The 23,583-nt window shown below is 44.6% G+C and overlaps 1 protein-coding gene across 2 annotated transcripts in view; it reads left to right on the top strand.

Annotated features, from left to right (window-relative positions):
• The first annotated feature begins 3,193 nt into the window (after positions 1–3,193).
• Positions 3,194–23,583, top strand: part of ZNF783 (zinc finger protein 783) — a 29,268-nt gene continuing 8,878 nt past the window's right edge. The window contains exons 1-4 of one of the 2 annotated variants that reach the window (XM_031012865.3): positions 3,194–3,581; positions 7,591–7,986; positions 8,075–8,201; positions 8,353–8,478. In XM_031012865.3, the coding sequence (XP_030868725.2) occupies positions 3,558–3,581; positions 7,591–7,986; positions 8,075–8,201; positions 8,353–8,478 (673 nt within the window). In that variant the 5' untranslated portion in view covers positions 3,194–3,557. Of the gene's footprint in view, positions 3,582–6,041; positions 6,387–7,590; positions 7,987–8,074; positions 8,202–8,352; positions 8,479–23,583 lie in introns of those variants that run through there. The other variant, XM_055392326.2, reaches the window with a different exon arrangement.

Here is a 23,583-nt window from a genome sequence, read left to right on the forward strand (position 1 = left end):
TTGGGATATGTTAGAAGGTTTCAAGTGAGATCAAGGAAGAGCCAGTGAGGACCTACCTGATTGGGTGCAGCTGCAGTGGGAAGGGAGCAATAGATAAGACCAAGAAACAATCACAGGATGTGATGCTGTGGGGATGGAGGGACCATTTTTTTTTCTTTTTTTTTGAGACGGAGTCTTGCTCTGTCACCCAGGCTGGAGTGCAGTGGCGCCATCTCAGCTCACTGCAAGCTCCGCCTCCTGGGTTCAGGCCATTCTCCTGCCTCATCCTCCCAAGTAGCTGGGACTACAGGCGCCTGCCACCACGCCCGGCTAATTTTTTGTATTTTTAGTAGAGACGGGGTTTCACCGTGTTAGCCAGGATGTCTGGATCTCCTGAGCTCGTGATCCACCCGCCTCGGCCTCCCAAAGTGCTGGGATTACAGGCGTGAGCCACCGTGCCTGGCCCCAGGAGGGACCGTGTCTTACTCCTATCAGCCTCCACAGCTCTCAGCACAGGTGCTTGGCACATAGGTGCTCAGCAAATGTTTGCTGAATGAGAAAGTATAATGGGTGTTCACAGAATAGGGAGCTGGGTGTTGTCTGAAATAGGGAAGGCTTCTATGGAGGAAGTGGGATTTGGTTGTACTTCTGGTCTCCCTCTACTAATACTTCCATTCCTAACATCTTTATAATTCTGTGTGGGTCCACCTCCTAATCTAAATTACATTCCTGGCTTGGAGGATGAGGGAGCCACAGGAATTCTGTCTCTGACCTGCCACTATCTCTTGGCTGAGGATGTTCTGGTGGGGACAATGGCACTTGAGTGTGCTGACCTCTCGTTGAGTGACCCTAGGTACTACTTTGGTGGCCCTCAAATTGTGACAACCCTACCTTCTGCAGGTGGAGTCACCCTTGTTACTCCACGGACTGGGCCTCCACTGGATGTTGTCAGTTCACCCAGAGATAATCAGGTCCTGGAAATCTGATCCCCCAAAAAACAAACTCACAAGAGACAGATTAACAATTAAAGATGAATGTAGGCCGAGCATGGTGGCTCATGCCTGTAATCCCAGCACTTTTGGAGGCCGAGGTGGGTGGATCTCCTGAGGTCAGGAGTTTGAGACCAGCCTGGCCAACATGGTGAAACCCCGTCTCTACTAAAAATACTAAAAATTAGCCTGGCATGGTGGCGGGCACCTGTAATCCCAGCTACTCGGGAGGCTGAGGCAGGAGAATCGCTTGAACCTGGGAGGCGGAGGTTGCAGTGAGCCGAGATCGTGCCATTGCACTTCATCTTGGGCAACAAGAGCGAAACTCCGTCTTAAAAAGAAAAAGCCACCATGTAATTTTAATTTATATCAGAGCTGGCTTGACACCCCGGCTGGTCTGCTCAGAAACCACATTATGGTGCAAAGTGTTCGTTTATTAAATATATTTATAAAATCTGAGCATGGGAATGGGAGGTAGCTGTGGGACCCTGATAAACAGTGCCAAGGTTTTCGAACTGTGATCACCAGACCAATAGAATCAGCATTTCTTGGGAACTAGTTAGAATTGCAAATTCGCATCACTTTCATCCCCTCCTGTTTCAGACCTAGAAATGTTGAGGTTTGTGCCTAGCATCCTGTATTTTTAACAAGAACCCTCAGTGAACATGATGCACACTCAAGTTTGAGTACCACTGACTTAGAGAAACTTTTTTTCTAAAAAAACGAAGACTAGCTGTCAAACATTATAGCACTCTTTCCTCAACAGAGCTCATTAAATCCTAGCATTTTTGTCTCCAGCCCATTTTCCTGACCCTTTCTTTCTTTCTTTCTTTCTTTTTTTTTTTTTGAGATGGGGTTTTGCTCTTGTTGCCCAGGCTGGAGTGCAATGGCATGATCTCGGTTTACTGCAACCTCTGCCTCCTGGGTTCAAGCAATTATCCTGCCTCAGCCTCCAGAGTACCTCACCACCACACCCAACTAATTTTTTGTATTAGTAGAGATGGGGTTTCATCATGTTGGCCAGGCTGGTCTCGAACTCCTGACCTCAGGTGATCCATCCGCCTCAGCCTCCCAAACTGCTGGGATTACAGGCATGAGCCACGGCTCCTGGCCCATTTTCCTGACCCTTTCTGTTTGCATTGGACCTTAACTGTTATTCTATAACGTCACCATTTACTGGTATTTTATAATCCTGAATAGATTGGACTGATCCCTGATAAGATCCTAGGGATGCTCTTAATGTCTGTAGTGCATATTTGCAGTTTGTGTCTTAGATTGGGATAGTTCAACAAGAATTTCCAAAATGAATAATGCCAAATATTTATTTGTTACCTTAAAGTAACACGTCCTAACCTTTCCGCAAATTTTGGGGTTCACCTTACTTAGGATATCAGTTTGTGTTTTTTCTGATAGTTGACCACGCTTTTGCTTGGCTCAAATATTTGTGAAAATAACTTCTCACCCTCACCCCCGCCCAAAAAAAGAAAAAACTAAAAACAAAACCAAAACCAAAAAACCCCAAACAAACCCAAACACAGAAAGAAACAAAACTGCAGATTTCTAGCGGGAAGAGTTTGCCAGCTTGTTGGACAAAGACTGTGAGATGAATGGGAAATGCAGAAAAGACAGAAAACAAAGCTTCAACTGCGTACAGCACATTTAGTTCAATACGCCTCAGCACAGGCCGAGGAAAATGGGTCCTGCTTTATTCAAGATGCCTCAGGGCCTAAATGAGGGATGGACTGATTCACACTTGCCGTGATCTCAGCCTGGACCAAAGCTACAGAAGGGTCCTCGTGCGTGGCTGAGGACTTTCACCAGGCGGGCCCCGGGAGAAGGAAGGGACCCCAGAGTCCCCAGGAGGGGAGGGCAGGCTTAGGAAAAAAAAAAAAAAAAAACCAACCTACAATCTTCACGTTTGTTCTGTCAAATTTAAAAGAGACTTTAAAAACGTTCATCTCAGTTTCCCTGGCTTCTCCCTGAGTACACACGTATCCTTTTTACTTTCCCCAACTCAGTTCTGTGGTGCGTGGGAGGCGCTGCAACAGAGTCTCGGTCCGGACTGGAGCCCCGGCGAGGGCCGCCCCCGTTCCCCACGCAGCTTTCCCTCGCGAGGTTTCGCACTTTCCAGCGCGGTTCCTTCCCTCAGCCCTCCCGGCTCCCGCGTGGGACGCAGAGAGAGTTTGGGCGCCGCGCTGGCCCGGGAGTGGCTTACGCCTGACGTAGCCCCGCTGGAGGCCGTGGCACGCCCGCCCTGGCGTCAACTCCCGCGCCCCGGGTGAGGGTGGGTGGCCGCGCCTGGGTCCCGGACGCCGCGGGCGCTGAAGGCCTCGGGCGGGCGCGGGGCGGCGGCCGCGGGCGTGCGGTCCTACGGGCTGCAGGGGGCGCTGTGCGCGTCCTCAAGCTCGGCCGCCGAGCGCAGCTCTTTTTTAAAGGGCCAGCGGGGCACGTGGCTCGGGACGCAGTTCGCGGCCGCCCGGCAGTAGCTCTCAGGCGGGTCCCGCTCCGCTTCCGCCGTCGCCGCCGCGCCGCCCCGGGCCCGACAGGCCGGGTCTAGGGACTGCAACCCAGCGAGGGACGCGGGCAGCCATGGCCGAAGCGGCGCCTGCCCGGGTAAGCGCCCTCGGCCCCGCGGACGCCCGGAAGGCCCAGGCCGCCGCCGCGTGAGCCCGCGCGAGGGACTCTGGCCGCGCGGGGCCGCCGGGTGAGAGGGCCTTGCGCGCAGCCTCCGCGCTCGTTGCCCCCGGCCCATCGCCTAGCCCGCGTCGAAGGCATTGACCGGGCGGCCCAAATGCCAGGCCCGGCGGGCGGGGCCCCGACGTCAGCGGCTGACGATCCGGCCCATCTGCGGCCTCAGCCAGGCCGGGCCCCAGAGTCACGCTCGGCGACGAGGAGGCCGAGCCTTAGAAGCATTGTCCCATTTGAGGCCTCGCGGGCCCTCCCACAGCAGGCTGGGCGGGCAGGGGCCGCCAGCCCCACGGGACAGTAGCGGAGGCTGAGATGGGAAGGGACAGGCCCAGGGTCACGCATCTATTAGAGGCGGGAGCCTCACGCCGGGGCAGGGATTTTGGAATTAGACACTTTAAAACGCCTCATATTCTACTTTTGCCAAAGAGAAAGATTGTGTCGTTTACAAGAGAGATTGTAGATTTTTTTTAAAAAGATTACTGTAGCAGATTTTATTTAATTTTTCTTTTTGAGAGGGAGCCTCGCTCTGTTGCGCATGCTAGATGGAGTGCAGTGGCACGATCTCGGCTCACTGCAAGCTCCGCCTCCCGGCTTCAAGGGATTCTCCTGCCTCAGCCTCCCAAGTAGCTGGGACTACAGGCGCCTGCTACCACGCCTGGCTAATTTTTCTATTTTTGGTAGAGACTGGGTTTCACTATGTTGGCCAGGCTGGTCTCGAACCCCTGACCTCGTGATCTGCCGTCCCCGGCCTCCCAAAGTGCTGGGATTACAGACGAGAGCTACCGCGCCCGGCCATTTTAAAATTTTTTAATTAAAAAATTATATATATATACATATGTATGTGTGTGTGTGTGTGTGTGTGTATATATATATATATATATATATATATATATTTTTTTTTTTTTTTAGACACAGTCTCACTCTCACCCAGGGTGGAGTGTAGTGGCGGGATCTCATCTCACTGCAACCTCTGCCTCTGCCTCCCGGGTTCAAGGTATTCTCCTGCCTCAGCCTCCCAATCCCAAGTAGCTGGGATTACAGGCGCAGGTGCCTGTCTCATTTATATCTATCTATCTATCTATCTATCTATCTATCTATCTATCTATCTATCTATGTATCTATCTATCTATCTATCTGTCCAGATACATATCTATATGAATAAGTTTATTCATAAGAATACACTATAAGTATTCCTATACAGAATTTTTCTCCTGGAGAAGGAAGAATCACATCAGTTTTTTTGGCATCTTCATCTATATAAGTTAGGCCAGTTTAGCAGATTTTAGAATCTTGGTTTGATATAGTGCAGTATGTCCAGTTGGGAGATTATAATCCTTTGGCCATTTTTGACATACTGGAAAACGCTTGTAAAGGCTCAATAGATGATACCTACTATTATTAATACACCTCAGTGAAGGTTTTGAAACCTTGATTTTTCTGGATACTTTTATTAAAGTATAACTTCCTCTCCCTCCTCTTAGTGAGTGTGCTGAGCTTCTTTTTGGGTTCCCTGAGTGCAAGGGAGAGAAAAAGCGTTGAGGATTCTGCAGGTTTATAGTCCTCTTCCCTGGGAAGATGGGGCCCTAGAAGGTGACATCATCCACTCCCCCTAGCCTGGGGCTCACTGCTTCACTACCTTTCAGATCACTCCTGTCCACCTGCTCCTCCCTTCTTGCAGCACTTGAGTTCCCAAAAAACTCCCCAAAAGGGACAGATTTGCCCTGGACTCTTGTTAGCCCATCCTATCACACTGTTGTTTATAAGTATTCCTATACAGCATTTTTCTCCTGGAGAAGGAAGAACCACATCAGTTTTTTCTTCATCTTCACTGTACATTTACTATGATAGGTGTTCAGTAATTGTTATTGAATGAATGAAGCAATCATAGATTACTAGTGCTAAGGAGGAGGGGCAGTGAAAATCTCTAGGATGCGTTGTCTATGCTAGAATCTTAAAAACGGGAGAGACTCAGGCATACAGAGGATACATATTGAGAGCTGATGTGAAGTTGGAGGAGGGCCGGGTGGGTCCTCAGAATCCACAGGAGGCTGGCATGGCTGGAGCACGACAGGAACTGGATGGCTCAAGGTCAAGAGAGGTCGGCTGGGCTATGAAGAAGTCTAGATCTTATGCCAGGTACACTGGGAAGCTATTGAAGAGTTTTAAGCAGGGGACTGAAATGATCTATTTGTGTTTTTAAAAGATTACCAGGCCGGGAGCGGTGGCTCACTGACTCACGCCTGTAATCCCAGCACTTTGGGAGGCTGAGGCGGGCGGATCACAAGGTCAGGAGTTTGAGACCAGCCTGGCCAATATGGTGAAAGCCTGTCTCTACTGAAAATATAAAAATCAGCTGGGTGTGGTGGTGGGCGTCTGTAGTCCCAGCTACTCGGGAGGCTGAGGCAGGAGAATCGCTTGAACTTGGGAGGTGGAGGTTGCAGTGAGCCGAGATTGCGCCACTGTACCCCAGCCTGGGCGACAGAGCAAGATTCCGTCTCAAAAAAAAAAAAAAAAAAAGATTAACAATTACTCTCTGGACAGTGTATTGTCGGGGAGAAGCCTGGAAGTAGGGGAGAAGGCTGGAAGTTGGGGAGAAGGCTGCAAGTGGGGGAGAAGACTGGAAGTGGGGAAATCAGGTGGGCAGGACCACAGTGGCCCAGGCCAAGCAAGGTGATGGGAACTTGGACTAGACACTGGCAGTGGAGAAGGAGAAACATGGATGGATTTGAGGTAATTTTGGAAGTTAGGACCTGATGGTGATTTAACTATGAAGGATGAATGAAATTGAGGAGTGAGATGTTGATTTGTCTCTCCAACAAGGCTTTTAGCAGCACCAACCAGGACTGTGCCCATTGCGCACGCACAATGAGGACTTGTGAATCAGATACCAGGGTAAGCTGAGGCACTTGAGAAGCTTTTTCCAAGGCACTGAAGGACAACGGAATAAAAGAGGTGGAGGTTAAAAAAAGGCCGTATGAACTATTTATACCATATCCCTGAGCGGGAACCATCACCATAATCACTGTCATTGTCTCAGTCTGCTCAGGCTGCCTTGGTTCCCGGCAGGGCTCTTTTCCTGGTTCGCAGACGGCTGCATTCTCATCGTATCCTCACGTGGCATACAGCAAGATCATCTCCCTTGTGTCTCCTCTTACAAGGGCGCTAATCCTATTTATGAGGGCTCTGCCTTCATGGCCTAATTGCCTCCCAGAAGCTCCACCTCCAAATACCGGCATATTGGGGATTAATGCTTCAGCAGATGGATATTGAGGGAGACACAAACATTCATTCCATAGCAGTCATTGTCATCTTAGCCCTGCAACATGGGGCTCATGTTTATTATCTGTGCTGTGCTACACATTGTACTAAGTGCTTTGTACACAGATTTTTCTTAATTCTCTCAGTGCTATTGTATAGATACTATTATTATCTCCGTTTTCTAGATAGGGAAGGGAAGTTGGAAGCTGTTGAAAACACCTTGCCCACAGTTGGCCAGCTTGTAAGTGGCAGAGCTGAGTTGCACCTGGGCTGTCCACTGGAGAGTCATGTTCTCTGTGCCACAAAGCCTTGTCCCTTCATTTTTAGAAGAGGAAACCGAGACCCAAGAAGGGGAGTCACTCGTTTGAGACTGCACGTGGTTGCTCAAGCCTGTGGGGCACGCCCCGTCTCCATAGCTAGCGTGTAGGACAGGAGCCGGGGCTGTTTTTCTTCCACTTTCCCACTTGCTGACACGTTGGTCCAGCCACTATCTCTTGTATCAGTTAGGCTGGATTCCTAACTGATACCCTAGCCTCTCCCTCTCCCCCCCAGTCTGCTGCTAACTCAGGAGCCCAGATGGGACTTTACTGTGGCAGGTGTCATTTCTGAAGTGTGTTTTTGAGGTGGAAGTTTTGATTGTATAATTCTCATAACATCTCTCTTTTCTTGTGAGCAGGCCCCCGAGACAGACAAGCACACAGAGGACCAGAGTCCTTCGACACCCTTGCCCCAGCAAGCTGCTGAGAAGAACTCGTACCTCTACTCCACGGAAATCACACTGTGGACGGTGGTGGCCGCCATTCAGGCCTTGGAGAAGAAGGTGGATTCCTGCCTGACCCGCTTGCTGACTCTGGAGGGGCGCACGGGGACAGCCGAGAAGAAGCTGGCCGACTGCGAGAAGACAGCTGTGGAGTTCCGGAACCAGCTGGAGGGCAAGTGGGCCGTGCTGGGGACCTTGCTGCAGGAGTACGGGCTGCTGCAGAGGCGGCTGGAGAATGTGGAGAACTTGCTGCGCAACAGGAACTTCTGGATCTTGCGGCTGCCCCCGGGCAGCAAGGGGGAGGCCCCCAAGGTAGCACCGGGACACCCTGGGGTGGGGGAGCTCGAGGGGCTGAGCCTGTGAGCGTGTGGGTGAGTGAGTATGACACTTATGGTTCCAGGTGCCCGTGACCTTTGATGATGTGGCCGTGTATTTCTCTGAGCTGGAGTGGGGCAAGCTGGAGGACTGGCAGAAGGAGCTCTACAAGCACGTGATGAGGGGCAACTACGAGACGCTGGTCTCCCTGGGTAAGGCCACGGAGGGAGGATCTGGGCCTCTGTCCACAGGTTGTCTGTGGACAGTCTGTGTCCTTGCTTTGGCTTTTGGTACTTTGGGCATCTCTGCATCTCTGTGGGCATGTGGGGTCCAGCTCTTCCTCATTTCTTGTTCTGTGCACAGATTATGCAATCTCCAAACCAGACATCCTCACCCGGATAGAGAGGGGAGAGGAGCCTTGTCTTGACCGGTGGGGCCAGGAGAAGGGGAATGAAGTAGAGGTGGGACGTCCAAGGATGATGGGCACTGGTAAGTATAGGAGCAAGATGTGGTTGGGGGGCCGCCAGGGGCTAGCTGCACCATCGCCTACCCTCTCGGGCTTCCCAGACAATCAGGGAGGGCAGGAAGGGAGCATAGACCATTAACCCAAAGTGGGACCACTCTGTACAAGGCCACCCTGGGCAGGAGTGGGTGGCCGGCTTGAGCCATAGGGTTTCTATATCTGTCTGAGGTGGAACATCACACTCACCTTACGTGGTTGTGATGACCGAGTGATAAATGTTAAGCATGTACATACTGATCACTTTATAATAGTGGAGACTGGCCGGGCGCGGTGGCTCACGCCTGTAATCCCAGCACTTTGGGAGGCTGAGGCAGGTGGATCATGAGGTCAGGAGATCGAGACCATCCTGGCTAACATAGTGAAACCCCTTCTCTAGTAAAAATACAAAAAATTAGCCGGGCGTGGTGGCAGGCGCCTGTAGTCCCAGCTACTCGGGAGGCTGAGGCAGGAGAATGGCGTGAACCCGGGAGGCGGAGTTTGCAGTGAGCCGAGATTGCGCCACTGCACTCCAGCCTGGGCGACAGAGCAAGACTTCATCTAAAAAAAAAAAATAATGGGGACTTAGTAATACCTCCACCAGCAGCACTGCTGCCTCCTGGCATCTTCACGTGTGTCCATGTCCCCGCTATTGCTTGTGCCCCCTATTGCAGTCCCACAACCCCAGCCTGTGGCAGGAAGGCGTGTCATGTGCTGGCTTCCATTTGTGTACATGGCCCTTGGTAGGAGGGCCAGGCATGCCCTGTCCTTGTAGCTGGTATATAGGACAGTGGTTCCAAAGGGGACTGCACATCACAATCCTCTGGGGAGCTTTTTTTTTTCAATTAAATTTTAATAAAGTAGAATAGCACAGTGAATCTCCAAATGATCGTCACCGAAACTCAACACTTTGCTGGGTTTTGCCACATGCGCTTCATCCATCTGTTTTTTCCCTTTTCCTGAACAACGACCACATACCATGATCACACCCACAGAATATCAGAATATCATCTAATACCATCTAATACCTAGCCTTTGTTTTGTTTTCCCTAGTTGTCTCAAAAATGTTTTCTGTAGGTCTTTGGATCCTAATTGTAATACACCCAAGTCCACATTTTACATTTGGTTTACGTCTCTGAAGTATATTAAAAAAACTTATGACAATCCCCCCAGTCTTTTTCAACAGCTTTATTGAGATATAATTCATATACTATATAATTCACCTGTTAAAGTGTACAATTGAGTACTTTTAAAAAAAACTTCAACTTTTAATTTGGATATAGGCATACACCTGTGGGTTTGTTACATGAGTATATTGTGCCCAGGTAGTGAGCATAGTACCCAAGCTTTTCAATCCATTCTCCCCTCGTTCCCTTCCCCCTGTAGTAGTCCACAGTGTCTGTTTTTGCCAGGTTTATGTCAATGTGTGCTCATTGTTTAGGTCCCAGTTATAAGTGAGAACATGCAATATTTGGTTTTCTGTTCTTGCATTAGTTCACTTAGGATTATGGCCTTCAGCTTCATGTTGCTGCACAGGACATGATTTCATTCGTTTTTATGGCTATGTAGTATTCCATGGTGTATATGTACCACATTTTCTTTATTCAGTCCACCACTGATGGACACCCAGGTTGATTCCATGTCTTTGCTATTGTGAATAACATTGTGATGAACATATGTGTGCATGTATATTTTTGGTATAATGATCTATTTTCCTTTGGGTATATACCCAGTAACAGGATTGCTGGGTCAAATGGTAGCTCTGTTTTAAGTCCCTTAAGAAATCTTCAAACTGCTTTCCACAGTGGCTGAACTAACTTACATTCCCATCAACAGTGTATAGGCATTCCCTTTTCTCTACAGCCTCACCAGCATCTGATGGTTTTTGAGTTTTTAATAATCGCCATTCTGACTGGTGTGAGATGGTATCTCATTATGGTTTTGATTTACATTTCTCTGATGATTAGTGATGGTGAGCATTTTTTCATGTTTGTTGGCCGCTTGCATGTCTTCTTTTAAGAAATGTCTGTTCATGTCCTTTGCCCATTTTTTGCTTGTTGATTTAAGTTCGTTATAGATGCTGGATGTTAGACCTTTGTCAGATGCATAGTTTCCAGATATTTTCTCCCATTCTGTAGATTGTCAGCTTACTCTGTTGGTAGTTTCTTTTGCTCTGCAGAAGCTCTTTAGTTTAATTAGGTCCCACTTGTCAATTTTTGTTTTTGTTGCAGTTGCTTTTGAGGACTTAGCCAAAAATTCTTTGCCAAGGGCAATATCGAGGAGGGTATTTCCTAGGTTTTATTCCAGAATTTTTATAATTTGAGGTCTTACATTTAAATCTTTAATCCATCTTGAGTTACTTTTTGCATATGGTGAAAGGTAAGGGTCTAGCTTCATTCTTCTGCACATGTCTAGCTAGTTACCCTAGCAACATTTTTTTAAAAATTTTATTATTATTATACTTTAAGTTTTAGGGTGCATGTGCACAATGTGCAGGTTTGTTACATATGTATACATGTGCCATGTTGGTGTGCTGCACCCATTAACTCGTCACTTAGTATTAGGTATATCTCCTAATGCTATCCCTCCCCCCTTCCCCCACCCCACAACAGTCCCTGGTGTGTGATGTTCCCCTTTCTGTGTCCATGTGTTCTCATTGTTCAGTTCCCACCTATGAGCGAGGGCATGCGGTGTTTGGTTTTTTGTCCTTGCGATAGTTTGCTGAGAATGATGGTTTCCAGCTTCATCCGTGTCCCTACAAAGGACATGAACTCATCATTTTTTATGGCTGCATAGTATTCTATGGTGTATATGTGCCACATTTTCTTAATCCAGTCTATCATTGTTGGACATTTGGGTTGGTTCCAAGTCTTTGCTATTGTTAATAGTGCTGCAATAAACATACGTATGCATGTGTCTTTATAGCAGCATGATTTATAATCCTTTGGGTATATACCCAGTAATGAGATGGCTTACCCCAGCAACATTTATTGAATAGGGAAGGGAGTCTTTTCACCATTGCTTTTTTTTAGTCAGACTACAGGTGCACGCCACCATATCCGGCTAATTTTTGTATTTTTTTGTAAAGACAGAGTTTCACTATATTGCCCAGGCTGGTCTCAAACTCTTGGGCTCAAGCAGTCCACCTACTTTTGCCTCCGAAAATGCTAGTCAGCTTTTTTAGTTACCCTGAGATTCAGTCTGCACTGAAAAGGCAGAATGGATGCTTAATTCTTTCCTTTATCAGTTTCAGAATGAATGAAGAGTTGCTGCCTTAGTAGCCTCCAAAGGTGACCCATGACTTGGCCTTCTTTTTTTTCCTGAGTGTTATTGTGACTTCACAGATGATTGGATATTCCATATGTGCTAGGCCTTTGCAGCCATGATTTTCCTGCTTAAGCTGTCCCATCTTTAGCTAGTGGAAGCCTGCTTTTTAAGTTGGCCCATAGGTTATTCTGATGTGACCTCAATGGCTTTCAGACACCATAAGGTGTGCCAGATTTATGTGTGTGCTTCCTGCTCCAGACCTGGAATCAAAATGTCTCTGGATTTTTGATTTCTATTGGTGAGGAGTGGTATTTAGAGATTACAATGTGAGTGTTAATTGTTGCTGATTTTTGGCACTACTTCTAGGCCTGTTCAGAAAATACATATTTTTGGAAAGAAAAAAGAAATCATGAGTTTATACATTGATATTTCTAATTCAAATTTAATGTTCTTTGGTTTTTTTCTTGAGACGGAGTCTCGCTCTGTCGCCCAGGCTGGAGTGCGAGCTCAGCTCACTGTAAGCTCCTCCTCCCGGGTTCATGCCATTCTCCTGCCTCAGCCTCCTGAGTAGCTGGGACTACAGGTGGCCGCCACCATGCCTGGCTAATTTTTTGTATTTTTGGTAGAGACGGGGTTTCACCGTGTTAGCCAAGATGGTCTCGATTTCCTGACCTCATGATCTGCCCGCCTCGGCCTTCCAAAGTGCTGGGATTACAGGCGTGAGCCACGGCGCCCAGCCTGGTTCTTTGATTTTATATTGTTTATCACTTTCCTTTTAGGTGGAAATCTTAAATTCTCAACGAAATTTGCGTAATTTCTTAAATGATCATATATCCAATCCTACCACTTCATTATCCTATAATTTATCTTACAATTTCAAAACAGTGAAGCCATAATACTATTAACAATTAGACTTCCATTGAAATACAAGATTTCTTTGCAGCTCTTTTTGTCCTCTGTATACATTCTATGCAGGACTTATGGGCAAAATAATGCCTTTTAAAGTCACTTGAAATATTTTCTCTATGTAGTTATGTCACCAGCTTGGTATACAGTTGCATTCATTTGTTTATTTTTAGATTTTTTATTGATTATTCTTTTTGGTTTTTGATTTAACTTAATTTTTTGAATATGTAAGATATTTTATGTTTGCGAAGTCAAAATGATTTAACAGGGTAGATTCAAGGAAGTCTCGTTTCCATCCTTGTGGCCTCTCACTATAGATAATCGTCTTGATTCCTTTCTTATTTATACTACCATGTTTCAATAACACAGAGACATATTTGTATTCCCACCCCTGTCTTATTCAGTAGGTTGTGGAGATCACCTCATATGATTATGTACAGATCTTCCTCAGTTCTTCTGTGGATTCAGAATGTTCTGTGGTATGATAGTTTATTTAACAGTCTGTACCTTGGACATTTAGGGTATTTCCAGTATTTTGCTGATATAAATAATGCTGCAGGGAGTACGTTGTGCATAAATCAGTTCATGTTTTTGCCAACGTATCTTTTTTTTAAATTTATTTTTTGTGAGAAGGAGTCTCACTCACTCTGTTGCCCAGGCTGGAGTGCAGTGGCACGATCTCGTCTCACTGTAATCCCTGACTCCTGGGTTCAAATGATTCTGGAGCCTCAGCCTCTGGAGTAGCTGGGACCACAGGTGTGCGCCACCACACCTGGCTAATTTTCGTATTAGCAGAGACAGGGGTTTCATCATGTTGGCCAGGCTGGTCTCTAACTCCTGACCTCAAGTGATCCACCCTCCTCAGCCTCCCAAAGTGTTGAGATTACATATGAGCCACTGTGCCCAGCCCCAATGTATCTTTGAGGTGTAATCCTGGAAGTTGGATTTCTGGGTCAAAAGGTAAATGAATATGTTATTTGGGGAGAATTTATCTCCAAATTCCCCTCCATAGGGCTCGTATCATTTGCATTCTCATCTGTGTTGTGAGAAGGGTTCTCATGCCAACAGAGGGCAAACTTGTAGGATTCTTTTCAGTGTAATAGTAAGAAGTCTGTCAGTGTAGTTTTAATGGCACCTCTCTTACTGAGTGTGGATGAGTTTTTTTTTCCTTTAGAACTCTTTCTATTTTAATCTCTAATTTTTATGGGTACATAGTAGGTGTGCATATTTATGGGGTACATGAGATATTTTGATACAGGCATACAATGTGTAATAATGACATCAGGGTAAATGGGATATTCATTACCTCAAGCATTTATTATTTCTTTGTATTATAAACATTCCAATTATACTTTTACTTATTATAAAATGTACAATTAAATTATTGTTGACTGTAGTCACCCTGTTATGCTATCACATACTAGATCTTATTCTATTTAACTATATTTTTTACCCATTAACCATCTCTACTTCCCCCCTCGCACCTTCCCCCAACCCTTCCCAGCCTTCGGTAACCATCATTCAACTTCTCTGTCTCCATGAGTTCAATTGTTTTACTTTTTGGCTCCCACAAATGAATGAGAACATGCAAAGTGTGTCTTTCTGTGCCTGGCTTATTTCACTTAACATGATGTCCTCCAGTTCCACCCATGTTGTTGCAGATGACAGGATCTCATTCTTTTCTTATAGCTGAATATTACTCTATTGTGTATATGTACCACCTTTTCTCTGTCCATTTGTCTGTTGATGGACACTTAGGTTGATTTCAAATCTTGACTATTGTGAATAATGCTGCAATAAACATGGGAGTGCAGATACCTCTTTGATACACTGATTTCCTTTCTTTTGGGTATTACTTAGCAGTGGGGTTTCTGGGTCACGTGGTAGTTCTGCTTTTAGTTTTTTTGAGGCACCTCCATACTGTTCTCCATAGTGGTTGCACTAATTTACATTCCCACCAACAGTGTACGAGGGTTCCCTTTTCTCCACATCCTCGCCAGCATGTGTTATTGCCTGTCTTTTGGATAAAAGACATCTTAACTGGGATGAGATGATATGTCATTGTAGTTTTGATTTGCATTTCTCTGATGATCGATTATGTTGAGCACCTTTTCATATACCTGTTTGCCATTTGTACTTTTTTTTTTTTTTTTGAGACAGGGTCTCACTGTGTTGCCCAGATGTGACAGGAGTGCAGTGGCACAATCAGAGCTCACTGCACCCGATTTCCTGGGTTCAAGCCATTCTCCCACCTCAGCCTCCCAAGTAGCTGGGACTAGAGGCATGTGTCACCATGCCCAGCTAATTTTTGTATTTCTTGTAGAGGTACAGTTTTGCCATGTTGTCCAGGCTGGTCTTGAACTCCTGGACTCGAGCAATCTTCCTGCCACAGCCTTCCAAAGCACTGAGATTACAGGCATGGGCCACCATGCCCAAGCTGTATGCCATCTTTTGAGAAATATCTATTCAGATCTTTTGCCAATTTTTAATCAGATTATCTTTTAATTGGGCAATTAGATTTTTTTCCTATAGATTTGTTTGAGCCCCTTAGATATTATGGTTATGAATCCCTTGTCAGATGGATAATTTGCAAATATTTTTTCCCGTTCTGTGGGGTGTCTTTTCACTTTGTTGATTGATTCCTTTGCTGTGCAGAAGCTTTTTAACTTGATGTGATCCCGTTTGTTCATTTTTGCTTTGGTTGTCTGTGCTTTAGGGTATTACTCGAATCTTTGCCCAGAACAATGTCCTGGAGAGTTTCCCCAATGTTTTCTTGTAGTAGTTTGATAGTTTGAGGTCTTATATTTAAGTTTTTAATCTATTTTGATTTGATTTCTGTATATGATGAGAGATAGGAGTTTAGTTTTATTTTTCTGCATATGGATATTCAGTTTTCCTGGCACCATTTATTGAAATAACCATCCTTATTCCAATATATGTTCTTTTTTTTTCTTTTCTTTTCTTTTTTTTTTTCTTTTTTTTGAGACGGAGTCTCACTCTGTCACCCAGGCTGGAGTGTGGTGGCACAATCTTGGCTCACTGCAACCTCCGCCTTGTAGGCTCAAACAATTTTCCTGTCTCAGCCTCCTGAGTAGCTGGGACTACAGGCGCCAGCCACCACTCCCAGCTAATTTTTGTATTTTTAGTAGAGACAGAGTTTCACCATATTGGTCAGGCTGGTTTTGAAGTCCTGACCTCAGGTGAGCCACCCATCTTGGCTGCCCAAAGTGTTGGGATTACAGGCGTGAGCCGCTGCACCTGGCCTAATATGTGTTCTTGACACCTTTGTTAAAAATGAGTTAGCTGTAGATGTATCGATTTATTTCTGGGTTCCCTCTTCTATTCTATTGTTCTATTTGTCTTTTTTTATGCCATTACCATGCTGTTTTGATTACCGTAGATCTGTAGTATAATTTGAAGTCAGGTAATAGATTCCTCCAGTTTTGTTCTTTTTGCTTAGGATGCCTTTGGCTATTTCAGGTTTTTCATGGTTCTGTATACACTTTAGGATTATTTTTTCTATTTCTGTGAAGAATGTCTTTGATATTTTGATAGGAATTGCATTGAGTCTGCAGATTGCTTTGTGTACTGTGGACATTATAACTAATTCATTCTTCCAATCTATGAACATGGAATAGCTTTCCATTTTTTGGTGTCCTCTTCAATTTCTTGCATTAATGTTTCATAATTTTCATTCTAGACATCTTTTACTTCCTTTGTTAAGTTTTTTCCTAGGTATTTTATTTTATTTATAGCTATTGTAAATGGGATTATTTTCTTGATTTCTTTTTCAGATTGTTCACTGTTGGCATATAAAAAGGCTACTGATTTTGTATATTGATTCCGTATGCTGCGACTTTGCTGAATTTATCAGTTCTAATAGGTTTTTTTGATGGAGGCTTTAGGTTTTTCTTTCTTTTGTTTTTTTTAGACGGAGTTTCGCTCTGTTGCCCAGGCTGGAGTGCAGTGGCGCGATCTTGGCTCACTGCAAGCTCCACCTCCCGGGTTCACGCCATTCTCCTGCCTCAGCCTCCCAAGTAGCTGGGACTACAGGCACCCACGACCACGCCTGGCTAATTTTTTGTGTTTTTTTTTTTAGTAGAGACGGGGTTTCACCGTGTTAGCCAGGATGGTCTCGATCTATTGCCCTCAGGTGATCCACCTGCCTTGGCCTCCCAAAGTGCTGGGATTACAGGTGTGAACCACTGCGCCCGGCATAGGTTTTTCTAAATATAAGATCATATAATCTGCAAACAAGGATAATTTAACTTCTTCCTTTCCAGTGTGGATGCTCTTTATTTCTTTATCTTGTCTGCTGTAGCTAGGACTTCCAGGATTATGTTGAATAACAGTGGTGAAAGTGCATGCTTATCTTTTTCATCCTTATCTTGTTCCAGATCTTAGAGGAAAGGCTTTCAGTTTTTCCCCTTTCAGTATGATACTGGCTGTGCATCTGTTGTATATGGCTTTTGTGGTGTTGAAGTATACTCCTTCTTTACCCATTTTTTGGATTTTTTTAATCATGAAAGTATGTTGAATTTTATCAAATTTTTTTTAGCATCAATTGAAATGATCCTGTGGTTTTTTTCTTCGTTCTGTTGGTAAGATGTATCACATTCATTGATTTGCAGAGGTTGAATGATTCTTCCATCCCTGCCTGGGATAAATCCCACTTGGTCATGATGAAAGATCTTTTTAATGTGTTGTTGAATTTGGTTTGCTGGTATTTTGTTGAGGATTTTTGCATCAGTGTTCATCAGGATATTGGCCCGTAGCTTTCTTTTTTAGATGTGTCTTTGTTTGGTTTTGGTGTCAGGGTAATACTGGCCTCATAGAATGAGTTTGGAAATATTCCCTCCTCCTTTATTTTTCAGAATAGTTTGAATAGCCTTGGTATGAATTCCTCTTTAAATGTTTGGTGAAATTCAGCAGTGAAGCCATTACGTCCCTGGCTTTTCTTTGCTGGAAGGCTTTTTATTGCAACTTTGATCTCATTACTTGTTATTGGTCTGTTGAGGTTTTGGACTTCTTCATGGTTGAATCTTGGTAGGTTGTATATGTCTAGGAATTTATCCATTTCTTCTAGGTTTTTCAATTTATTGGCATATAGTTGTTCATAATAGTCTCTAATGATCCTTTGACTTTCTGCAGTATTAGTTGTAATATCTCTTTTTTATCTCTGATTTATTTGGGTCCTCTTTATCTTAGTCTGACTAAAGATTTGTCGATTTTATCTTTTCAGAAAACCAGCTTTTCATTTCATTGATCTTTTGTATTGTTTTTTGTTTCAATTTTATTTATTTATGTTCTGATCTTTATTGTTTTTCCACTAATTTGGAGTTTGGTTTGCTCATACTTTTCTGTTTTTTTAGCATGCATGATTAGGTTGTTCATGTGAAGTTTTTCTACTTCTTTAATAGAGGTACTTATTGCTGTAAACTTTTGTCTTAGTATTGCTTTGCTGTATCTCATAAGTACCATAGGTCAATTTGATATGTCATGTTTCTATTTTCATTTCTTTCAAAAAATTTCTTTCTTTCTCTTTTTTTGTTTTTTGTTTTTTGTTTTTTTGTTTTCAGACAGGGTCTTGCTCTGTTGCCCAGGCTGAGTGCAGTGGTGTGATCACAGCTTACTGCAGCCTTGTCCTCCTAGGCTCAAGCAATCCTCCTACCTTAGCCTCCCAAATAGCTGGGACTAAAGGTGTGTGCCACCATACCTGGCTAATTTTTGATTTTTTTGTGGAGATGGGGTCTTGCTCTGTCACCTAGGGTAGTCTCAAACTCCTGGATGCAAACGGTTTCCCCACCTTGCCCTCCCAAAGTGCTGGGATTACAGGTGTAAGCTGGCCTCAAAAAATTTCTTAATATCCTCGTTAATTTCTTTATTGACCCATTGGCCATTCAGGAACATATTATTTAATTTCCATGTGTTTATATAGTTTCCAAAGTTCTGCTTGTTATTGATTTCTAGCTTTATTCCATTGTAGTCAGAGAAGATACCTGGTATGATTTCAATTTTTTGAATTTTTAAGAACTTGTTTTGTGGCCTAACATACGGTCTATTCATGAGAATGATCCATGTGCTGAGAAGAAAAAAGTGTATTCTGCAGCCATTGGATGTAATGTTCTGTGAATATCTTTAGGTTCATTTGGTCTATAGTGCAGATTAAGTCCGGCGTTTCTCTGTTGGTTTTCTTTCTGAATGATCTGTCCAGTGCTGAAAGTGGGGTGTCAGAGATGCCAGTTATTATTGTATTGGAGTCTATTTCTCTTTTTAGCTCTAATAGTATTTGCCTTATATATCTAGGCGCTCCAGAGTTGGGTGCACATATATTTATAATGTTATTAATATATCCTCTTGCTGAATTTACCCCTTTAGCATTATATAATGAACTTCTTTGTCTCTTTTTATAGTTTCGTCTGAAAATCTGTTTGGTCTGATATAAGTCTAGTTACTCCTACTCTTTTTTGGTTTCCGTTTGCATACAGTAGTTTTTCTATCCCTTTATTTTCAGTGCACATGTGTCTTTATAGGTAAAGTGCATTTCTTTAGGCAACAGATCATTTGGTCTTGTTTTATTATTTATTCAGACACTCTGTGCCTTTTGATTGGAGTTTAGACCATTTACATTCAATGTTTTTATTGATAAGTAAGAATTATCTCCTGCCATTTTGTTATTTGTTTTCTAGATGTTTTGTGGTCCTTCTATCCATCTGTCCATTCAGTTTCTTCTTTTTTATTTTTTGCGTATCTGTTTTAGGTTACCATGAAGCTTGCAGATAATATCTTATAACCCATTATTTTACACTGATGATAGCTTAACACGGATTAAAAAGAAACAAACTGCAAAAAAAAACAAGTAAAGAAAAAAACTAATAACTCTAACTGCATCCCCCTGCTTTTTAACTTTTTGTTTTTTCTATTTATATCTTATTGTACTGTCTATGTCTTGAAAAGTTGTAGTTTTTAAAAATTGGTTCATTTAGCATGCATGATTTTATTATTGGTCTGGTGAGGTTTTGGATTTCTTCATGGTGGAATCTTGGTAGGTTGTATATGTCTAGGAATTTATCCATTTCTTCTAGGTTTTTCAATTTATTGGCATATAGTCCTGGAGGTGGAGGTTGCAGTGAGCCAAGATCGCACCATTGCACTGAGACTCTGTCTCAAAAAAAAAAAAAATTGGTTCATCTTTAGACTTTCTACTCAAGATATGAGTAGCTTACACATTACACAGTACAATTACAGTATTATAATATTCTGTGTTTGTGTACTTACTATTACCAGTGAGTTTTGTACCTTCAGATTTTTTTTTTATTGCTTATTCATGTCCTTTTCTTTCTGATTGAAGTACTCCCTTTAGCATTTCTTGTAGGACAGGACTGGTGTTGATGAAATCTCTCAGCTTTTGTTTGTCTGAGAAAATCTTTATTTTTCCTTTATGTTTGAAGGATATTTTTGCTGGATATATTATTCTAGGATAAAAGCTTTTTGCCTTCAGCACTTTTATTTTTAGTTTTTTGGAGACAGAGTCCCTCTGTTGCCCAGGCTGGAGTGAAGTGGCACAATCTTGGCTCACTGCAACCTCTGCCTCCCAGGTTCAAGTGATTCTTGTGCCTCAGCCTTCCAAGTAGCTGTGACTACTGGCATGTGCCACCACATCTGCCTAATTTTTTTGTATTTTTAGTAGAGACGGGGTTTCGCCATATTGGCCAAACTGGTCTCAAACTCCTGAGCTCTGGCAGTCCGCCCACCTCAGCCTTCCAAAGTGCTAGGATTACAGGCATGCGCCACCACGCCTGGCCCTTCAGGACTTTATGTCATGCTACTCTCCTGGGCGTGATGGCTCACGCCTGTAATCCCAGCACTTTGGGAGGCCAAGGCAGGTGGATTACGAGGTCAGGAGATCGCGACCATCCTGGCTAACATGGTGAAACCCCGTCTCTACTAAAAATACAAAAAATTAGCCGGGCATGGTGGCGGGCACCTGCAGTCCCAGCTACTCGGGATGCTGAGGCAGGAGAATGGCCTGAACCCAGGAGGCGGAGCTTGCAGCGAGCCGAGATTGCGCCACTGCACTCCAGCCTGGGCAACAGAGCGAGACACAGTCTCAAAAAAAAAAAAAAAAAAGTCATGCCACTCTCTCTAAAACTTGTTAGATTTCCACTGAAAAGTCTGCTGCCAGACGTATTGGAGCTCTATTGTATGTCATTTGTGTCTTTTCTTTTGCTGCTTTTAGGATCCTTTTTTAATATCCTTCACCTCTGGGAGTCTGATTACGAAATGCCTTGTGGTAGTCTTATTTTGGTTAACTCTGCTTGGTGTTTTCTAACCTTCTTGTACTTGAATATTGGTATATCTTTAGGTTTGGAAAATTCTCTGTTACCATGTTTGAGTAAAGGTTTTTTTTTTTTGCGTGTGTGTGTACAGAGTTTTGCACTGTTGCCCAGGCTGGAGTGTAGTGGCATGATCTCGGCTCACTGCAAACTCCGCTTCCCAGGCTCAAGTGATTCTCCCGCCTCAGCCTCCCAAGTAGCTGGGATTACAGGTGCCCGCCACCGCACCCAGCTAATTTTTGTAGTTTTAGTAGAGATGAGGTTTCACCATGTTGGCCAGGCCAGCCTCAAACTCCTGGCCTCAAGTTGATCCACCCGCCTCAGCCTCCCAAAGTGCTGGGATTATAGGCGTGAGCCACTGTGCCTGTCCGTGGCTAGGGCTGTTCTAAATGCTTCCTCTGTGAGGGGGCGCCAGCTAGGTTGTGCCCGGTGTTGCTTTCTGCTGTGACAGGCAGCACTGAGTTCCGATGCGAAGTCCTCCGATCACTGCGCTCTCCCTCCCCTAAGCGCACACATTCTGTCTCTGGTGCCACGTGGCTGCTGCGGGGGTATGGAGGAGGGTTGGTATCGGCAGTTCAAGACTGTCTTTCCCACCCTCTTCAGTGCTTCTTTCCTTCATATGATGTTACAATCAGGTACTGTGACTGCTCATCTGGTTTTTGGTTTTTTTGAAGGGCTTTCTTGTGTGAATAGTACTGAATTTGGTGTTTCTGAGGGGAGATAATCGCTGGAGGGTTGTGTTTGACCATCTTGTTCCCTCCCTCCCTTTTTGAGGCAAGATGTCACTCTGTCATCCAGGCTGGAGTGCAGTTGCATAATCATGGTTCCCTGTAGCCTTGAACTCCGAGGCTCAAGTGTCTTCCCACCTCAGCCTCCTGAGTAGCTAGGACTACAGGCATGTGCTACTATGCCTGGCAGTTTTTAAAATTTTTGTAGAGACAGGGTCTTGCTGTGTTGCCCAGGCTGGTCTCAAACTCCTGACCTGAAACAGTCCTCCTGCCTTGGCCTCCCAAAGTGGCAGGATTACAGGCATGAGCTGCCGTACCTGGCCCTATTTTTTTATATGTTTAAGGGCCATTTAAATTTCTTATTCTGTGAATTACTTATGTTTCTTGCTCTAGGAATCTTTTAAAAAATGCATATTTCCTAGGCCCACCCTGAACCTACTGATGAGATTCCCAGGGGTGCTCCCCAGGGGATGCTGCTATACTAGCCTAGTATAGGACTTGGGTTTGGGAACCCCCATTGTAGTGTTCTGAGCCAGGAGTCCCTAAAGAGCCAGGTGTGTGTGTGTGTGTGTGTGTGTGTGTGTGTGTGTCTCACTCTGTAGTGTTCTGAGCCAGGAGTCCCTAAAGAGCCAGGTGTGTGTGTGTGTGTGTGTGTGTGTGTGTGTGTGTGTGTGTGTGACTGAGTCTCACTCTGTTGCCCAGGCTGGAGTGTAGTGGCACAATCTCAGTTCACTGCAACTTCCACCTCCCAGGTTCAAGCGATTCTACTGTCTCAGTCTCCTGAGTAGCTGGAATTACAGGCATGTACCACCATGCCCGGCTAATTTTTGTATTTTTAGTAGAGACAGGGTTTCATCATATTGGCCAGGCTGGTCTTGAACTCCTGACCTCAGGTGACCCGCCTGCCTTGGCCTCCCAAAGCACCGGGATTATAGGCGTGAGCCACTGTACCCAGCCCCTCCCCCCCTTTTTTAGTCACTCTTTATTCAAAATATATCAGCCCTTTTACTTAGAGAGAAAATATGAAAGTAAACATTTGTTCTCTTGGCCTCCATAACGAAACCTGTATTCAGAATATGTCCACTTTAAAAAGAAAAGATTTGTAGAGTGTCAAGCTGAAACGTGGGAACTTTGGCATGTATTGTTTCTGTGAGTCCAGTTCTTTTTTTTTGGAGTTGGAGTTTCTCTCTTGTTGCCCAGGCTAGAGTGCAATGGCTCGATCTTGGCTCACTGCAACCCCTACCGCCCGGGTTCAAGTGATTCTCCTGCCTCAGCCTCCCAAGTAGCTGGGATTACAGTTGGGCGCCACCATGCCTGGCTAATTTTTTTTTATATTTTTAGTAGATATGGGGTTTTGCCATGTTGGTCGGGCTGGTCTTGAACTCCTGACCTCAAGTGATCCACCTGCCTCAGCCTCCCAAAGTGCTGGGATTACAGGCATGAGCCACCGTGCCCGGCCTGTTTCTGGGAGTCCAGTTCTTTCATTCCTCTATAGCCGATGCCTGCCTACTCTGGGCACTGGTTGTCACCACCACAGTCTACTCTTTTTTTTTTTATTCCCATTTTACAGATACACTTTAAAATTTATTTTAAAATTTATTTTTTATTTATTTTTTGTTCTGAGTGGTATACTCTTGTGTGTCGTCACTTGTAACAGCTGAGCTCATGGCATTTTCTGGGAGACGGTGCTGCTGTCTCTCCTGCCGTTCTTTCTTTCTTTTTTTTTTTTTTTTTTTTGAGACGGAGTCTTGCTCTGTCGCCCAGGCTGGAGTGCAGTGGTGCAATCTCAGCTCACCGCATGCTCCACCTCCCAGGTTCATGCCATTCTCCCTGCCTCAGCCTCCCGAGTAGCTGAGAC

Source organism: Gorilla gorilla, chromosome 6 (assembly GCF_029281585.2).
Source record: "Gorilla gorilla gorilla isolate KB3781 chromosome 6, NHGRI_mGorGor1-v2.1_pri, whole genome shotgun sequence".
In the NCBI taxonomy this organism is placed as follows: domain Eukaryota; kingdom Metazoa; phylum Chordata; class Mammalia; order Primates; family Hominidae; genus Gorilla; species Gorilla gorilla.